This window comes from Bison bison, unplaced genomic scaffold, assembly GCF_000754665.1.
Source record: "Bison bison bison isolate TAMUID 2011002044 unplaced genomic scaffold, Bison_UMD1.0 scf7180017864146, whole genome shotgun sequence".
Classification (NCBI taxonomy): domain Eukaryota; kingdom Metazoa; phylum Chordata; class Mammalia; order Artiodactyla; family Bovidae; genus Bison; species Bison bison.
In genome coordinates this window covers 11,734,506-11,752,254 of record NW_011494718.1, presented here as the reverse complement: position 1 = coordinate 11,752,254, position 17,749 = coordinate 11,734,506, and the positions used below count along the sequence as shown (strand labels likewise).

The 17,749-nt window shown below is 37.7% G+C and overlaps 1 protein-coding gene across 1 annotated transcript in view; it reads left to right on the top strand.

Moving 5' to 3' along the window:
- VPS13C (vacuolar protein sorting 13 homolog C (S. cerevisiae)) overlaps positions 1-17,749 on the top strand; it is a 183,907-nt gene that overhangs the window by 139,342 nt on the left and 26,816 nt on the right. Inside the window, exons 60-67 of the mRNA XM_010840782.1 lie at positions 1,177-1,281; positions 2,011-2,175; positions 5,136-5,264; positions 5,549-5,682; positions 7,999-8,125; positions 12,917-13,152; positions 15,327-15,468; positions 16,618-16,758. Coding sequence (XP_010839084.1) covers positions 1,177-1,281; positions 2,011-2,175; positions 5,136-5,264; positions 5,549-5,682; positions 7,999-8,125; positions 12,917-13,152; positions 15,327-15,468; positions 16,618-16,758 — 1,179 coding nt within the window. The remainder of the gene's footprint in view (positions 1-1,176; positions 1,282-2,010; positions 2,176-5,135; positions 5,265-5,548; positions 5,683-7,998; positions 8,126-12,916; positions 13,153-15,326; positions 15,469-16,617; positions 16,759-17,749) is intronic.

Genomic DNA, 17,749 nt, shown 5'->3' with positions numbered 1-17,749 from the left:
AGAGAGAGCAGTTGAATTTGGTTTATTTTAACTGAGCCTCATATGTATGAAGGATTAAGGCGGGCCTTCAAGAGAAAAACAAAGCCTAAGGCCTGATCTGATCCTTTTTGCTCTGGTTGCTTCTTTCCTGTGCAAACTCACATCGTGATATTGCTTTTGTGTAGCTGCACCTGCTTAGAATGTCTTTTGCCCTATGCTTTCCCTGCCTGCTTCTTGTTTTCTCATTATCGCTGTTCATGCTTTGACATGCTGCTCCAGCCTGACATGTGTGAAAGATTTTCTGATCATCTAAAGCAGAGCTAGATATCCCATGCATGTTCTGTTAGAGCAGTGCTTCTCAGTCTCAATCTCAGTGTGTAACAGAGTCACCTAGAGGGCTTTGAAAACAGACTGCTGAGCCAGGCCCCCATAGTGCAGTTCAGTAGGTCTGAGTAGGGCCTGAGACCATACTTTGAGAACCTCTGTCATAAAGTGTTGATTAATGCTTGATATTGTACCTATTTATGTGTCTGACCTTTGGTTGTACTCAGGTTTTTATCATCTGCTGGGTAGATGGAGGTTAATACAGGAGCAGAATTAGATCTCTTCTGTAAAACTTTACCTTTTCCCATAGCCATAAGTAAGCTTTTTATCCTGTCAGTTTGATAGGATTTTATCCCTCTTATGTGGCTGTTATCACATTGTCTTGCATTATAATTATTAGTGTGTATTTCCTGTCTCTGTTTAGTTGGAAACTTATTGAGGACAGGTATTGTGTCTTCCATTCTGCTTATCAAAACACTTTTCATTGTCTGCTGAATAATAAAAGCATAAATTTCCTGTGTGTGCTAAAAGTTTAAGAATTCATTAGCTCTGTATAAAAAACCTAACAGTGGAAAATATCACTTTACATTTTAATTCCTTCCTAAGTAACAGAAGGTCTCATTGGTACACATCTTTAAATTCATCATACTCATCACAGAGGTGAATGCAAAGGGAACTTTAGAGCTCTGCTTTTATTGTATTGTCTCCTAGAGTTCCTGTGGTTCTCTTACCCATTTGCAGCATGCCTTTGATAATACTTTTCTTTGTCTCATGTTATTAAATAAATTTCAGATGGTCTAGCACCTATCCATCAAATAAAATTAGTACAGTGTTTTAGATTTCTTATATAATTGTCTGTGTTCTCTGGTGTAGGTACAGTTAAAAATTTCAACTAGTTCGTGGTCCAATGGTTTTTCATTGGATACAGTGGGAAGTTACGGATGTGTGAAGTGTCCCGCCAACAACATGGAATACCTGGTAGGTTTTGCTTGCTTATTTACCTCTGATTTCATTCACATTTTCTTCACTAAATAAGCTGGAAATCCTCAGGGGTATAGAAATGTGAATTCAGGGTATTACATGGAGGATGTCTACTATTACATTGTGTCTGTCTACTTAATTTCTAGTACAGTTAGTAGCAAAGCAAAGCCTAAATTTGTCAAAGTTTAAGACAGTGATTTGAATACATTTAAGGAAGGAATTTGGTAAATATTCAGAATTACTAGAATCCACATCCATACCACTCCCTGCCAAAAAGTCTTAAATCTTAAATTTCACTGCAACAATTTGAATAATCTGATACTAGTTCACTTGTTTTATTACTTCTTTAAAATTTTTATTTCATTTTATTGATAGCAGAGAGAATAAAGCAGCAAAGGAAACTGTACACTGATTTTAAAACAATTTATTTTGGAATGTGTAAAAGTAAAGGATTTTTAAAAATTAAGTTTGTTATTACAAGTCATCATTTGTTAAATTACTGATTGATATTTCTTGAATTGGTTTCTGCTGGTCCCAGACTAAGGAACTGAAATTTTTCTTCTTAGTGAGAAGATAGTCATGAAATATGGTTCTTTTTAGTTACTTTATTTTTTTAAGAAATCCTATTTTAAAATACTTGAAGAAGACTGTGAGTGAATAGCTGTGTGTGTTTCAAGGTGTGTAGAGTGGTGGGAAATGATAAACTGGTTTGTTTCCTTTCCACAGGTTGGTGTCAGCATCAAAATGAGCACTTTTAATCTTACACGAATAGTTACTTTGACTCCCTTTTATACCATTGAGAACAAGTCATCATTAGAACTAGAAGTTGGTGAAATTGCATCTGATGGCTCACTGCCAACTAGTAAATGGAACTATATTGCTTCTTCAGAGGTAATAATTTTCCTTTGATATAATTGGCTCCTAAAATGTACAAGTAAATATCGACATGTAAATAAGAATTATATATCTCTCTGTCATAATCACTTTGCTACCATATTTGTGTGTTAAACTATGACAGCCAGCTTAGAAAGACTTCCCTTTCATACTATAAGCATATGTTAAAAAGAAGAAAGAATTGTTGATAATATTTATCACTAGTCTAGACTGTTAACACTCATTTTATGGTTCTTCCTATGTGTATAAATGTGGATATGTACTGTAAAATGTACATATAAATAATGTACTATTCTGTCAGTAGTCAAGATAATGTCTTTATATTCAAGAAGCATCCAATCTTGGAAGGCTTAAGACTCTCTTAATACATAGAAGAAGATAATATATGGCAAGCTACTGGAGGCAGGTTACCTGGTCTTGTACTCCCACCTCTTAAAGAATTTTCCACAGTTTGTTGTGATCCGCAGAGACAAAGGCTTTGGCATAGTCAATGAAGCAGAAGTAGATGTTTTTCTGGAACTCTCTTGCTTTTTTGATGATCCAGCGGATGTTGGCAATTTGATCTCTGGTTCCTATGCCTTTTCTAAATCAACCTTGAACGTCTGGAAGTTCATGGTTCATGTACTGTTGAAGCTTGGCTTGGAGAATTTTTAGCATTACTTTGCTAGCGTGTGAGATGAGTGCAATTGTATGGTAGTTTGAACATTCTTTGGCATGGCCTTTCTTTGGGGTTGGAATGAAAACTGACCTATTACAGTCCTGTGGCCCCTGCTGAGTTTTCCAAATTTGCTGGCATATTGAGTGCAGCACTTTCACAGCATCATCTTTTAGGATTTGAAATAGCTCAACTAGAATTCCATCACCTCCGCTAGCTTTGTTCCTAGTGATGCTTCCTAAGGCCCACTTGACGAAGCAACAGTTAGAACCGGACATGGAACTACAGACTGTTTCCAGATTGGGAAAGGAGTGCACCAAGGCTGTATATTGTCACCCTGCTTATTTAACTTATTTGCAGAGTACATCATGAAAAACACTGGGCTGGAAGAAGCACAAGCTGGAATCAAGATTGCCAGGAAAAATATCAATATCCTCAGATACACAGATGATACCACCCTTATGGCAAAAAGCGAAGAAAAACTAAAGAGCCTCTTGATGAAAGTGAAAGAGGAGAGTGAAAAAGTTGGCTTAAAACTCAGCATTCCAAAAACTAAGATCATGGCATCTGGTCCAATCACTTCATGGCAAATAGATGGGGAAACAATGGAAACAGTGACAAACTTTATTTTTGGGGGGTACAGAGTCACTGCAGATGGTTACTGCAGCCATGAAATTAAGACGCTTGCTCCTTGGAGGAAAAGCTGTGACCAACCTAGACACCATATTAAAAAGCAGAGACATTACTTTGCTAACAAAGGTTGATCTAGTCAAAGCTATGGTTTTCCACTAGTCGTGTATAGATGTGAGTTGGACTGTAAAGGAAGCTGAATGCTGAAGAATTGATGCTTTTGAACTGTGGTGTTGGAGAAGACTCTTGAGAGTCCCTTGGACTGCAAGGAAATCCAACCAGTCAGTCCTAAAGGAAATCAGTCCTGAATATTCATTGGAAGGACTGATGCTGAAGCTGAAGCTCCAATACTTTGGCTACCTGATGTGAAGAATTGACTCATTGGAAAAGACCCTGATGCTGGGAACTATTGAAGACAGGAGGTGTAGGGGACGACAGAGGATGAGATGATTGGATAGCATCACCAGCTTAATGGACATGAGTTGAGCAAGCTGCAGGAGTTGGTGATGGACAGGGAAGCCTGGTGTTCTGCAGTCCATGGAGTCTACAAAGAGTCTAACACAATTGAACGACTGAACTGAACTGACTGATAGGTGGTTATAGGATCTCTGAATAGATGAACTGGAAGTTTCCTTGGAAAAAATCCCCCAAATTCAACCACCTTACTTTACAGAGAAGGAAATTGAATCTGTTTTTTTTTTTTTTAGGTCAGTAAGGTTATTGGAGATTGAGATCATTGTGGCCTAGATCAAAAGAAAATGTTTCATAGAAGGGCTGGTATTTGAACAAAACTTTGCAGACTCAACAAGAGGTGAAGTGAAGAGAATAAGGAAAGTGGGGGAGGGGGCAGGTGCACCAACAAGCATTACTGCTTGAATTTGCCTGAGTTTTCAACCAAACCAGCTGACTTAAGGATAGGACTGTTTTTCTGTACATCTAAAAAGAATTCTAAAATTATCTTTAAAATTGCTTGGCAAAAAGTTTAAGAGGAGGGACTCCACTTACAATACAAAGTTAGACCTCTAAGAGGCATGGGCTTCCCAAGGCACTTAGAATGATCTCCATAGACTTGGCAGCAAATACGTGTTCCTTATCTTTTTATCTTTGATGTGAGTTTGATAGTAGTAGTATTCTTTTCCAAAATAGCTTTTACCCAGTATTCTGTCATGGGTGAGGAACTTTTGTTTTATGAACTAAAATCTCAGTTTTACAGATAGGAAACTGAGGCTCAAAAAGGTCAAGATTAAGATCAAACAGTTATAGGGGGATAGTGTCAGGAGTGCCAGCAAGGTCCTCTGCCTTCAGTTGCCTTGTGGTTTATCTAGGACAAGATACTCTGAAAGAATTCATAGTACAATTCATAAAAGCAAATATTAAGATTATAATTTTTAAATATTTAAGATATTTGAGATGTTCTTAATAGCACTTCAGTTCCTCATATTGTAATTATTCTGTAAGTATGAAAAGACTAATACATCTATTCTTCTGATGGAGTTTCTTAGGCTTCATAAATAATCATTATATTGTCAATAATCTCAATATGAAATGTAAAGGAGCTATTTTAAGAAACAGTGATAATTGAGTTATGATCTGAATTAGAATTTAAAACTTTATTAGCCACTGTTTTACTTACCATAGTATTAAGACTGATATTTGACTTCCATATTTTCAGAACCTTCCATTTTGGCCTGAGAAATTTTCAGGCAAACTTTGTGTGAGAGTGGTGAGCTGTGAGGGATCATCCAGGCCATTCTTTTATAACCAACAGGATAATGGCACTTTATTGAGCTTGGAAGATCTGGTATGTTTTCCTGTTTTTAAAATAAAATATTTTTGATTTTTAAAGTTTGCTTTACAATATTTTATTAAGACGTGCTGTAAAATATCCTGATAATTAATTGAAGGTATGCTAACTCTAACAATATATAATGCTGTACATATGTTTGTAAGAGATCAGAGCCAATGTGATTTTCTGTAGGAATTTAAGAAAACAGACTTTTTAATATCTATATGAATGATTGAAATTCTAAATGTAACGTGCAGTTTAAACCAATGCTTCAGACATACTCCTTTTTTCTGCAATAGAATGGGGGTATCTTGGTGGATGTAGATACTGCTCCACATTCAACTGTCATCAGCTTTTCTGACTACCATGAGGGATGTGCACCTGCCCTAATAATAAACCACACACCATGGAACATCCTCACATATAAACAGAGGTATGAAATAAAAAGGGTTCTTAGAAAATATGATTTGTTTTCGATGGTTTAGTTGCTAAGTTGTGTTCAACTCTTGGAACCCCATGGACTGTAGCCTGCCAGCTCCTCTGTCCTTGGGATTTCTGAGACAAGAATACTTGAGTGGGTAGCCATTTCTTTCTGTAGGGGATCTTCCTGACTCAGCGATCAAACCTGGGTCTTGTGTGTCTCCTGCATTGGCAGGCAGATTCTTTACCAGCTGAGCCACCAGGGAAGCCCACTGGTCCACAGTTCCTTCTAGGAAATACTTGGATCTAAATGTGTTTCACCTTCCATGTGTTTTCAGATTTTAGAAAGGTAATAGGGATGCGTATTGCTAATAGCCCTAGCAAGTTCTGAAGCAGTATTCTGTAACCAACACATTAGTATTCCTGCAGCAAAACATGTAAACATTTATAATAAGTGAGATAAATGAAAGTATTAATAGTTTCCCATCAGTTCAGATAAGTTTTGCTGCCACATGAGTTTGGACACCAAACTTAAGAGAAGAGTATTTGGAATTTTGAAGCTTTTTATATTTCAGAATTGGATACAAGGAACTGTGAACTTGTTTAAGCAGTACCGTTCTTTTGTGGTCTCGTGATGCTCAGTGAACTTCTCTCTATAAATCGTATTTTTTTGGTTGGATAGTAGAATATTAAACAGGAGGGTAGAGGGCTGAAGACAGATTTAAGTGGAAGATTAAATAGTGATATTGAATGTATTGTAGTACAGACTGACAGGAATTTTGTTGTCCTTGTGTGTGCTGTTGTTTAGCTTGGGTGATGCCATTAAACAGGGGGCTTTAGATTCTTAAAATATGTAATAATATATTTGCAAAGAATTATTATTATAAATCTTCAGGGCATTATTTTTATGTATGTATATATAATATAAAATAATAATACCCATTATATATATGTATACACACACACATGCATATAAATATATAAAAAATAATGCCTTGCTGGGACTTCCCTGGTCATCCAGAGGTTAAGAGTCTGCCTGCCTATGCAGGAGACATGGGTTCGATCCCTGGTCTGGAAAGATCCCTCATGCCTCAGAGCAACAGAGCCCATGTTCCGCAACTGGTGAGACCACGGGCCACCACTACTGAAGCCCAAGCGCTCTAGAGCCTGAACTCCACAACAAGAGAAGCCACCACAATAAGGCCGCATGCTACAGCAGAGTATCCGCTGCTGCTGCTGCTGCTGCTGTCGCTTCAGTCGTGTCTGACTCTGTGCGACCCCATAGAGGGCAGCCCACAAGGCTCCCCCGTCCCTGGGATTCTCCAGGCAAGAACACTGGAGCGGGTTGCCATTTCCTTCTCCAATGCATGAAAGTGAAAAGTGAAAGTGAAGTCACTCAGTCGTGTCCAACTCTTCGCGACCCCATGGACTGCAGCCCACCAGGCCCCTCCGTCCACGGGATCCTCCAGGCAAGAGCACTGGAGTGGGGTGCCATGGCCTTCTCCTGAGTATCCGCTACTCACTGCAACTGGAGAAAGCCCTCAGACAGCAGTGAAGACCCAGCACGGCCAAAGATAGATAAATAAATTTTTAAAAATTAATGCTTTCCAGATCTAACGTATTCTTAACTCTCATGGCTTGAATCTGCTGAGAGATTTGAAAGTATAGATTAAACCCTAAATGGGTTACTTTTTGTTTTATTTTAGTTCTCTGCAAAGTTTCTTGTATTATCTAGACCAGTACTCCTTAAACTTAAATATCAGTATTAAGAACACCTAGAAATCCTGTAAAAATGCAGGTTCTGAGTTAGTTGGTTTTAGGTGGGCCCCAGAATATTGCACTTTCCAGCAAGGCTCGAGGTGATGCTAGTGCTGCTGGCCCAGAGACCACACTTGGAGTAGCAGTGGAACAGACCTGTTGTTTTCTCTTCTGAGACTCTTACTTCTTATGCATTGCTTTTGATTAAAATCTCAAATTTGAGTACCAAGTACAGTTCTCTGCTCCTAAAACGTTTACTATTCACAACCTTTTCTGTAGATGAATTCTGAGGTACCAGTCTGTTTCCCTTCATGAATTTTGTTAGTGCCATCTTACCTGGATCAGTTCAGAATATACTGCAGCTTCAGAAAGAGCAATATTCTTTTCCCTCAAGCCTCAAAATCATTAGTTATTTGGACATTTTAGGGTACTCATTTTTAGGCACAGTTGTGTTTTATTAACAAAGGCAGTTTTATACCATGTTAGTGCCAGTCCCCTCCTCGATAAACCACAGGTCTACGTTTCTCAAGGCCAGGGTGTTTTAACCTTCCCTCTGTCGCTTGTGTTTCAGCGGGTCAAAGGAAGAAATGGTATTGCTGCCAAGACAAGTTCGACTCTTTGCCTGGGAAGATCCCACTGGTACCAGAAAGCTTAAATGGAGTTATGCAGAAAATGTTGGGGAACATGATCTGTTAAAGGTATCATCTGATGTGAATGGGTATCATATGAAGTGTGCTGTGCTTAGTCGCTCAGTCGTGTTCGACTCTTTGCGACCCTATTGACTGTAACCTGCCAGGCTCCTCTGTCCATGGGGATTCTCCAGGGAAGAAGACTGGAGTGGGTTGTCATGCCTTCCTCCAGGGGATCTTCCCAACCCAGGGATCGAACCCAGGCCTCCTGCAGTGTAGCAGATTCTTTATCGTTTGAGCCACCAGGAAAGTGCCTGATAACAAAGGAAGTAGACAAGTTAGCTTCACACTGTCAGCTTTTTCTTTATTGAACTAAAAATGAATTGCAAGTATTTTCAAAATAAGTTGCTTTGGGGCTTTAGTTGGTAAATAGTTCACACCAATATTTTGTCCTAGATCAGTCAAAATACTTTATTTGCATCTGTTTCAGCTTGCCTAAGACCAGTACTTTTTTATTTACTTTTTTTTATAAGGAAGGAGTTTTGAGGCTAAGTAAAAAACAGGTTTATTTTGTATACCACTGTTAGCTGTAAGATTTTTTAAGGCAAGTTTTCCCTATCAAAGCCATATGGTTTTTTAATTAAAGGAGTATGACAGTAGTAAATTATCCATATAAGAAATATAATGAATTACTTATGGAAATACTATTTAGGTAGCTAAATTAATTAAACATGTTATTTCCTAGACACTTAGACTTTGAGAAGGGCTTAAGAATTCATCTGCCAGGAACTTCCCTGGTGGTCTAGGGGCTAAGACTCCATGGTCTCAATGCAGGGTGCTCGGGTTTGATCCCTGGTCAGAGAACTAGATCCCACATGCTACAGTAAGAGTTCACATGCCTTAACTAAAGATCTCGCATGCCACAACAAAGATTGAGATCTCACATGCCACAACTAAGAACCAGTGGAGCCAAATAAATAAATACTTATAAAAGTAAAAGAATTCATCTGCCACCCTCCCTCCAATATAGACACTGGTCCTCCGCGAGTGGTACCTAGTTTCTGTAGGATTATATTCTATGCTGAAAAGTTCTTACAGTGTCATATTCCACTGTCTGATAATGCCAGTTGTCATAAAAGCTTTCTTGGTTATTTAAAATAGTAATTGGCCAAGAGTGACTGAATTATCCTCTCCTATATTCTCTCTGAAATACCCATAAAAGAGAGAGACTTTTGAAAAATCAGACTGATGGTTATGAGATTCTTGGAGTGATTTTTGCCTTGAAAATTTGATGGAGCTCTGTTGCCTGCTTTACTTTTTACAACAGAGAAACCCTCAAGTGGTAAGTGGTAGAGAGGAGCTTAAGTTCCCTGTTACAATGAGGTCTCTGGCTCAGAGACATGCTAGCTTGACCAGGGATCCCTGTACTATGCTGGTGTTATTTTCTTTCTCCTCACATTTCATGCTCCTCGGCAACCACAACTCCCATAAGGCAGTACACAGATACTGGAGAAAGAACGGTATCGCCATCCTGAAAGACTATGTCAAGGTCTATAAATTCAGGCAAAATCATAAAGAATCCTGGCAGTAGTGTATTCACAGGATTGTGGTTTTAAATGTTTCTGTTCTATTCGGTGTTAGAAAACCAGACAGTAAGAAATAGATTATTGTGCCTTAGTCAACTGGTGATCTGCCAGGTTATGAAAATTAAGCTAGAAACAAGACAGTTAGCCATTTCCTGGCTGATCTGAGAAGGGAATTCTTCTGAGGCTCAGGTGTACATGAAAAGGGAATTCAAAGAAAATCCACACAGTACTGTAAAGCACTTTCCTCATTCAATTCAGTTCAGTTCAGTCGCTCAGTCGTGTCCAACTCTTTGCGACCCCATGAATCGCAGCACGCCAGGCCGCCCTGTCCATCACCAACTCCCGGAGTTTTCTCAAACTCATGTCCATTGAGTTGGTGATGCCATCCAGCCATCTCATTCTCTGTCGTCCCCTTCTCCTCCTGCCCCCAATCCCTCCCAGCATCAGGGTCTTTTCCAGTGAGTCAGCTTTTTGCATGAGGTGGCCAGAGGATTGGAGTTTCACCTTCAGCATCAGTCCTTCCAATGAACACCCAGGACTGGTCTCCTTTAGGATGGACTCCTTGCAGTCCAAGGGACTCTCAAGAGTCTTCTCCAACACCACAGTTCAAAAGCATCAATTTTTCGGCGCTCAGCTTTCTTCACAGTCCAACTCTCACATCCATACATGACCATGGGAAAAACCGTAGCCTTGACTAGACGGACGTTTGTTGGCAAAGTAATGTCTCTGCTTTTTAATATGCTGTCTAGGTTGCTCATAACTTTCCTTTCAAGGAGTAAGCGTCTTTTAATTTCATGGCTGCAACCACCATCTGGAGTGATTTTGGAGCTCAAAAAATTAGTCTGTCACTGTTTCCAGTGTTTCCCCATCTATTTCCCATGAAGTGATGGCACCAGATGCCATGATCTTAGTTTTCTGAATGTTGAGCTTTAAGCCAGCTTTTTCACTCTCCACTTTCACTTTCAACAAGAGGCTTTTTAGTTCCTCTTCACTTTCTGCCATAAGGGTGGTGTCATCTGCATATCTGAGGTTATTGATATTTCTCCCGGCAATCTTGATTCCAGCTTGTGCTTCCTGCAGCCCAGTGTTTCTCATGATGTACTCTGCATATAAGTTAAATAAGCAGGGTGACAATATACAGCCTCCTTTTCCTATTTGGAACCAGTCTGTTATTCCATGTCCAGTTCTAGCTGTTGCTTCCTGACCTGCATATAGGTTTCTTAAGAGGCAGGTCAGGTGGTCTGGTATTCCCATCTCTTTCAGAATTTTCCACAGTTTTGTGATCCACATAGTCAAAGGCTTTGGCATAGTCAATAAAGCAGAAATAGATGTTTTTCTGGAACTCTTGCTTTTTCAGTGATCCAGCGGATGTTTAAGTGTGAATAAACAGGAAAAAAACAAACAAACATGGAGTTTACGAAAAAATAGTTCAGGAGAAAACTGTAGCCTGATCCTAAAGATTCAGAAGCTGATCACACTTCTGAAAATTTTTTTTTACCGCAGAAGGACCAGAGAAAATTTTCAGCATGTTTGCCTGAGATTCCCAAAGTTATAAACATATGACAACTGTGATAGGAGAAAGTTGGTGAAACAAAAGACAAAGACAACAAAATAAAATGAAAGGGGGAGCAAGGAAATAGTATGTTATGAACAGAATATATTAACAGCATTTAATCCTAAATTTTAATTACAGAAATATAGATCAAAGATGACTTTTTTTAAAAAGGATACCAATTAATAGAAGCAAAGTGAGTAATAAAAGAATTCTAAAACAATTGAGAAAATGAAAATAAAGAAAAATTTGCTCTTACAGTAAAAGAAGGAAGCCTAAGGAAGTATATAGTAAGTGGCAAATGTCAGTACATTTTGTTGAATATATCATATGTTAATGCTTATTATATAGTATCATAAATTCTTATGTTTATAACTTAGAACTGCTGGTTAGAATTCAAAACCAGATCTTCTTGACTTCATAGTCCCTGGACTTTTCCCACTAAACCATGCTTCCCATCAAGTATGTCAGTAAATGAAAATGGTTTAAATTCTCCTATTAAAAGATCACATTCAGATTAAGTTAAAAAGTAGTTTCTAACCAGATGCTATTTACATGAGATCTGCTTTAACTGCACAGAAAGTTAAAAGCATGAAGAAATGATAAAGATTTAACAAGTAAACAAAAGTAAAAAAACAATTTATGATTCAAAGCAAAAATCATTAAATAGAATATGATAATGTGACAAAGAAGTCATGATAGCCATAAACCTTCATGCAGTGAATAATATTGCATCAAAATGTGTAACTGAAAATGTTGGAAGTCAACTGAAACATTGTTGCCTGGGGATATTTTAAAATATACCTTATTTAATTTTTAACAGATCCAATAGATTGAAAATGAATGGAGAGCATTTGAATAATAACTAAGATTGAACCAGGAAGCATATCAAATTTTGTAGTTTACAAGGAGAAAATTCACCTTCTTTAGTAGGTATCTCTGAAACATTTATAAAATTTAATCATGTTAGAGTGAAAAATTGGGCCATCTACTTTGATATATGTTAAAAGCTGTAGATCAGTTTCAGAGAACAGCAAATACCAACCATTTCTGTGCTTTTGGTGACATCCTTTGTTTTTGGCTTTTGTGTCCCAAGAAAGCATGAAATGAAAATCACATATTAGGTTCTTATACTTCGTGTTGAAGTGAACTGTTGTTTTATTTGTTAAGTCCAGAATGAAAAAAATCATTATTTAAATCTCTGAAGACATGCACCAAATCAAGCCTAATATTTTTAAATGCTATAAAAGATTGTCAGCCAAGAAGGCTCTTCTTAGTGAAAGTTAATACAAACTGATCACCATAGTTTGACTGTTTAACAGTGTGATTTATATAAATACTTGCAGCATTATAAAGTATTAAAACCTAATTTTATCTGATATTACATTTCCAGTAAAGTTTTAAACCATTCTGTTCTCTATCTGGGAGACAAGTAAGCATCTTATGCCATTGGTGCCTTTGAAGGAGATTCTTATTCCTCCTGAGTACCCTTTGAGCCTAACTAGGTAACTTAAACTAAGGTTTTAAAAAAATAAGCACTATTGATCTGTTACAGTTTGAAAAAATTGGTGAGGATGTTTCAAAACACATAACTTTAATTAATTTATGTTATTTTGATGGTTTTCTGATTTATAGTCATGCTTTCCTAGCTACTGCAGTTCAGCTTTATGTAATAAAAGCTTACTGTTCGTGGTTTTAATATGAAATCTTTCTTTCCCACAGGATGAATGTGGACAGTTTGCCTATGATGCAAACATCCAGATACACTGGGTATCATTTCTCGATGGGCGCCAGAGAGTCTTGCTTTTCACTGATGATGTTGCCTTGGTTTCCAAAGCTCTGCAGGCAGAAGAAATGGAGCAGGCCAATCACGAAATAACTTTTTCTCTCCATAGTCTTGGGCTTTCACTGGTCAACAATGAAACCAAGCAGGAAGTTTCATATATTGGGATAACCAGGTATGGGAGAAGAAAGATAAGGTATCAGAAATCTTTAAAAGGCATTAAGTTCATAATATCAAGTTTGATGAGTAGACAAATACCTATTTTGAATTTGATGTACTTGTACATACCTTTCAGCAAAGCTTACTGAACAGCTGCTTTCACTGCTAGTTGAAAAGCCCCTAAGATAAAATCATGTCTTGGCCCTTACGACAACATTCATTAGTTGGTGGGAGAAGAGCTTTTTTCTTCCCTTGTTGTTTGTATGTATTTTTTAAATGAATTACAAAAACACTAAAAAAAAAAAGCTACAAAGAAGTATGAACATGTTCTGTGGTGCTGTAGAGGCTGGAGACACTGGTGTGGGTTGGGGAAGCCAAGAACACTGAATCACATAAACTGGAAAAAAGTTTCACGGAGGCAGTAGTTTAACCTGCGTACATGATCTTATTGGATGGTTGTTTAGAACATTTTAATAATGATGGAACCAGTTCTTTTCTCTGATTCTGCTTATACTTATATAAGGAAAATATTTGAATTTATCTATTTTGGTTTTCAATCACACTGACTGTGGTAAAAGACTCATTCTTCTTTGGAGGCTGTTGAGGGAAATAATTATCAGGTATAACCAGTATAGGGTCTACGGATAATAATGTGTTTGGTGAAGTTCAAAAATGCTCTTTGTGCAGCACCTGGCAGTTTAATTTTGTGAGAAGCGGCTCACCATTTGGTAACCATGCCATGAATGAATGAGAGATTCCTGGTGTTCCACATCCTTGCCAGCATTTAGTATTGTCAGATCACCACAAATCTAATAGATTTGTAGTGATCTCTGTTTGTTTTAATTTGCAGTTACCTAATTACATATGATGGTGAACATCTTTTCATATGCTTTTTTGTCATTGAACCTCATTTGATGAAGTTTTGATCTTTTGCCCAATTTAATATTTTTTTGCTATTGTTGTGTTTTAAGAGTTCTTTGCATGCTTTGGGTACAATAAGTCCCCTGCATACAAACAAGTTCTGTTCCAAGAGCATGTTCATAAATCCAATTTGTTCTTAAGTCCAACAAAGTTAGCTTAGGTACCCAACTAACACAGTTAGCTATATAGTACTGTACTGCTGCTAAGTTGCTTCAGTCATGTCCGACTCTGTGCGACCCCATAGACGGCAGCCCACCAGGCTCCCCCGTCCCTGGGATTCTCCAGGCAAGAACACGGGAGTGGGTTGCCATTTCCTTCTCCAATGCATGAAGGTGAACAGTGAAAGTGAAGTCGCTCAGTCGTGTCCGACTCTATGCGACCCCTAGGTTTATAATACTTTTCACACAAATAATACATAAAAAAACAAAAACAAAAAATAAAATATCTTTAATCTTACAGTATAGTACCTTGAGAAGTACAGTAGTACAGTGCAGCGTCTGGCGTTTCTTGGGCACCAGCTGCATCACCACTGCTTTTATGTTTGCTTCTGGGCATCCTGGGCTTGACATAGAGATACTGTACTCTATGCAGTACTACACAGTAAAGTACTGAAAAGCACAGCCGCTTGTATGCACACATGTGACAGTGTACACTGGACACGTAAACTAACTTATGGGACTGGACATGTGGACACCTGTTCTTATCTTTGCAAGTTTGAAACTTAAAGGTTTGTATGTAGGGGACTTACCATATCAGTCTTTCATCAGATGTATGTTTTACAAATATTTTCTCCCAGCCTTTCCATTCTTTTAACAATGTCTTTCACAGAGCAGAAATTTTCAATTTCAGGGAAGTCCCACATCTATTTTTCTTTCATGGATTGTGCTTTTAGTGATGTATTGTAAAAGTCACTGCCAAACCCAAGGTCACTTAGATTTTCTCCTGTGTTATATCTAGGAATGTTATAGTTTTATGTTTGATATTTAGGTCTTCCGTCTTGATGGGTTTTTGCCTGAAATATCCCCATATGAAAAAATTTTGCCAGTTCCATAGTTCATTGATGTCAGTGTGTGATACAAAAACGTATCTCCTGCCTCTTTTCCTTATGTACTTTTATATAAAACGTAGATATATTTTGGTGTCTAAAATCTCTTGTATAAATGTGATTTTCATAGGAGTTGACAGTTGCGACAATTTGGAGTTGAGTGAAAATTCCACAACCTAAATTATGCATTTAATTTAATTAATTTTCTTTGTGAATTATTTTAGTTCTGGTGTTGTTTGGGAGATGAAACGAAAACAGAAATGGAAGCCATTTAGTCGAAAGCAAATAATTTTATTGGAAAAGTCCTATAAGAAATATCTAGAATCAAGAGACCTTGGCTGGATTAAACTAGATGATAATTTTGAGGTATACCAAATTTGTGTTTTTTCTTATTTATGTATTATGTTGCCAGTGGTGGTAGTAAATAAAATTTTGCTATCCAAGTAAATATATGTATGCAGAAACTAATTTGTTAGTAGCATTAGTATGACTAAAAATTTATTAGCACATTTTAAATTAAAATATACTGTTCATCATATACTGTAAAACATTATTTAAATATGTTTCTTATCTGCATTTTTATAATTTCATCTATTTGCAAAGCAGATAGTTTCATGTAACTTGTTTTTAGGAAAATTATGGAGAAATCAACGTTACTTATTGAAACTTCTGTTGTGAATGATATCAATATATTGCTATAGGCTGTGCAGAAATGTGTATCTCAGTGATGAAAACCCTATAAAAAAACTTGCCCAATTAAATTCATTAAATGTAAATTATTTTAGGACATGAGGAGATGTCCACAAATAAACATATGCTCTACACAGGGCCCTACATTATTAAAATTGAAAGTCACTTTTGCTTCAGGAAGAGCCCAGAAGCTTGACTGAAGTTGCAGTCATGCAGTGTATGTTACTCTTTGTCTCTGGTGGTTGCATTTGCATTATCACCATACCTGCTTCCCACCCCCACCCTCATCCTTATAAATGTTGGTCATGCTAAAATGAAAGAACACTATTCAGTTAGTGTCAGACATAACTAAGCTATTGACTATTCACTGTTTAACTTTGTTAAAACAAAGCATAAGTGTTATCTGGAATTATTCATTACTGTTGACGCTTTTTGGAGAAGGAAATGGTAACCCACTCCAGTATTCCTTCCTGGAGAATTCCATGGACAGAGGAGCCTGGCAGGCTACAGTCCATGGGGTCGCAGAGAGTTGTATTCAACTGAGTGACTATCACACACTCACTCTTTGAGGTTTTTAAAAAAATGAAAAACATGGTTTATGTTCTTTAAGTACAGTTCATATCACTGAAAATATATTTTCCACATAACCTTAGTTATGTGATGATTCTGCTTCAAACATCTCAGCTCTAGATCATCTTAAGGTAGATCTTTTGATTAGATGTAGAAATGAATATTTTTCTTTTTCAGTTTGTGAGTAAGTGGATATTTAAAATGGTCTACACTGCTAATACCAGTTCATCACAAGCACATCTGCTTTTTTTCCAGGTGAATTTTGGCAAGGACCCAATGGAAATGCGCCTCCCTTCTCGGTGCTTTATAAGGCGACATTTTTTATCAGGAATTCAAGTTGAATATAAGCAATCCCCTCACCAAAGAAGTTTAAGGGCCAGATTGTATTGGCTTCAGGTAACATTGTCATCCTATTCAATCAGTTTTGGAATCTTGGGTCTGAATTTTATTTTTTCACAAGGTTCTGTCAAGGGATTAGATCTGATAGACAGAGTGCCTGAAGAATGATGGATGGAGGTTCATAATATTGTATAGGAGGCGGTGATCAAAACCATACCCAAGAAAAAGAAATGCAAAAAGGCCAAATGGTTGTCTGAGGAGCCCTTACAAATAGCTGAGAAGTGAAGCAAAAGGCAAAGGAGAAAAGGAAAGATATACCCAACTGAATGTAGAATTCCAAAGAATAGCAAGGAGAGATAAGAAAGCTTTCCTAAATGAACAATGGAAAAATACAGAGGAAAACAACAGAATGGGAAAGACTAGAGATCTCTTCAAGAAAATTAGAGATATCAAGGGAACAAAGGTCCATCTAGTCAAAGCTATGGTTTTTCCAGTAGTCATGTATGGATGTGAGAGTTGGACTATAAAGAAAGCTGAGCACCGAAGAATTGATGCCTTTGAACTGTGGTGTTGGAGAAGACTCTTGAGAGTCCCTTGGACTGCAAGGAGATCCAACCAGTTAATCCTAAAGGAAATCAGTACTGAATAGTCATTGGAAGGACTGATGCTGAAGCTGAAACTCCAATACTTTGTCCACCTGATGCGAAGAACTGACTAATTTGAAAAGACCCTGATGCTGAGAAAGATTGGAGGTGGGAGGAGAAGGGGATGACAGAGGATGAGATGGTTGGATGGCATCACTGACTCAATGGACATGAGTTTGAGTAAGCGCTGGGAGTTGCCGATGGACAGGGAGGCTTGGCTTGCTGCAGTCCATGGAGTCGCAAAGAGTTGGACAGGACTGAGCTACTGAACTGAACTGAACTGAAGGGAACATTTCATGCAAAGATGGGCACAGTAAAGGACAGAAATGGTATGGACCCAACAGAAGCAGAAGATATTAAGAAAAGGTGGAATACAAGAATACACAGAACTATACAAAAAAGAT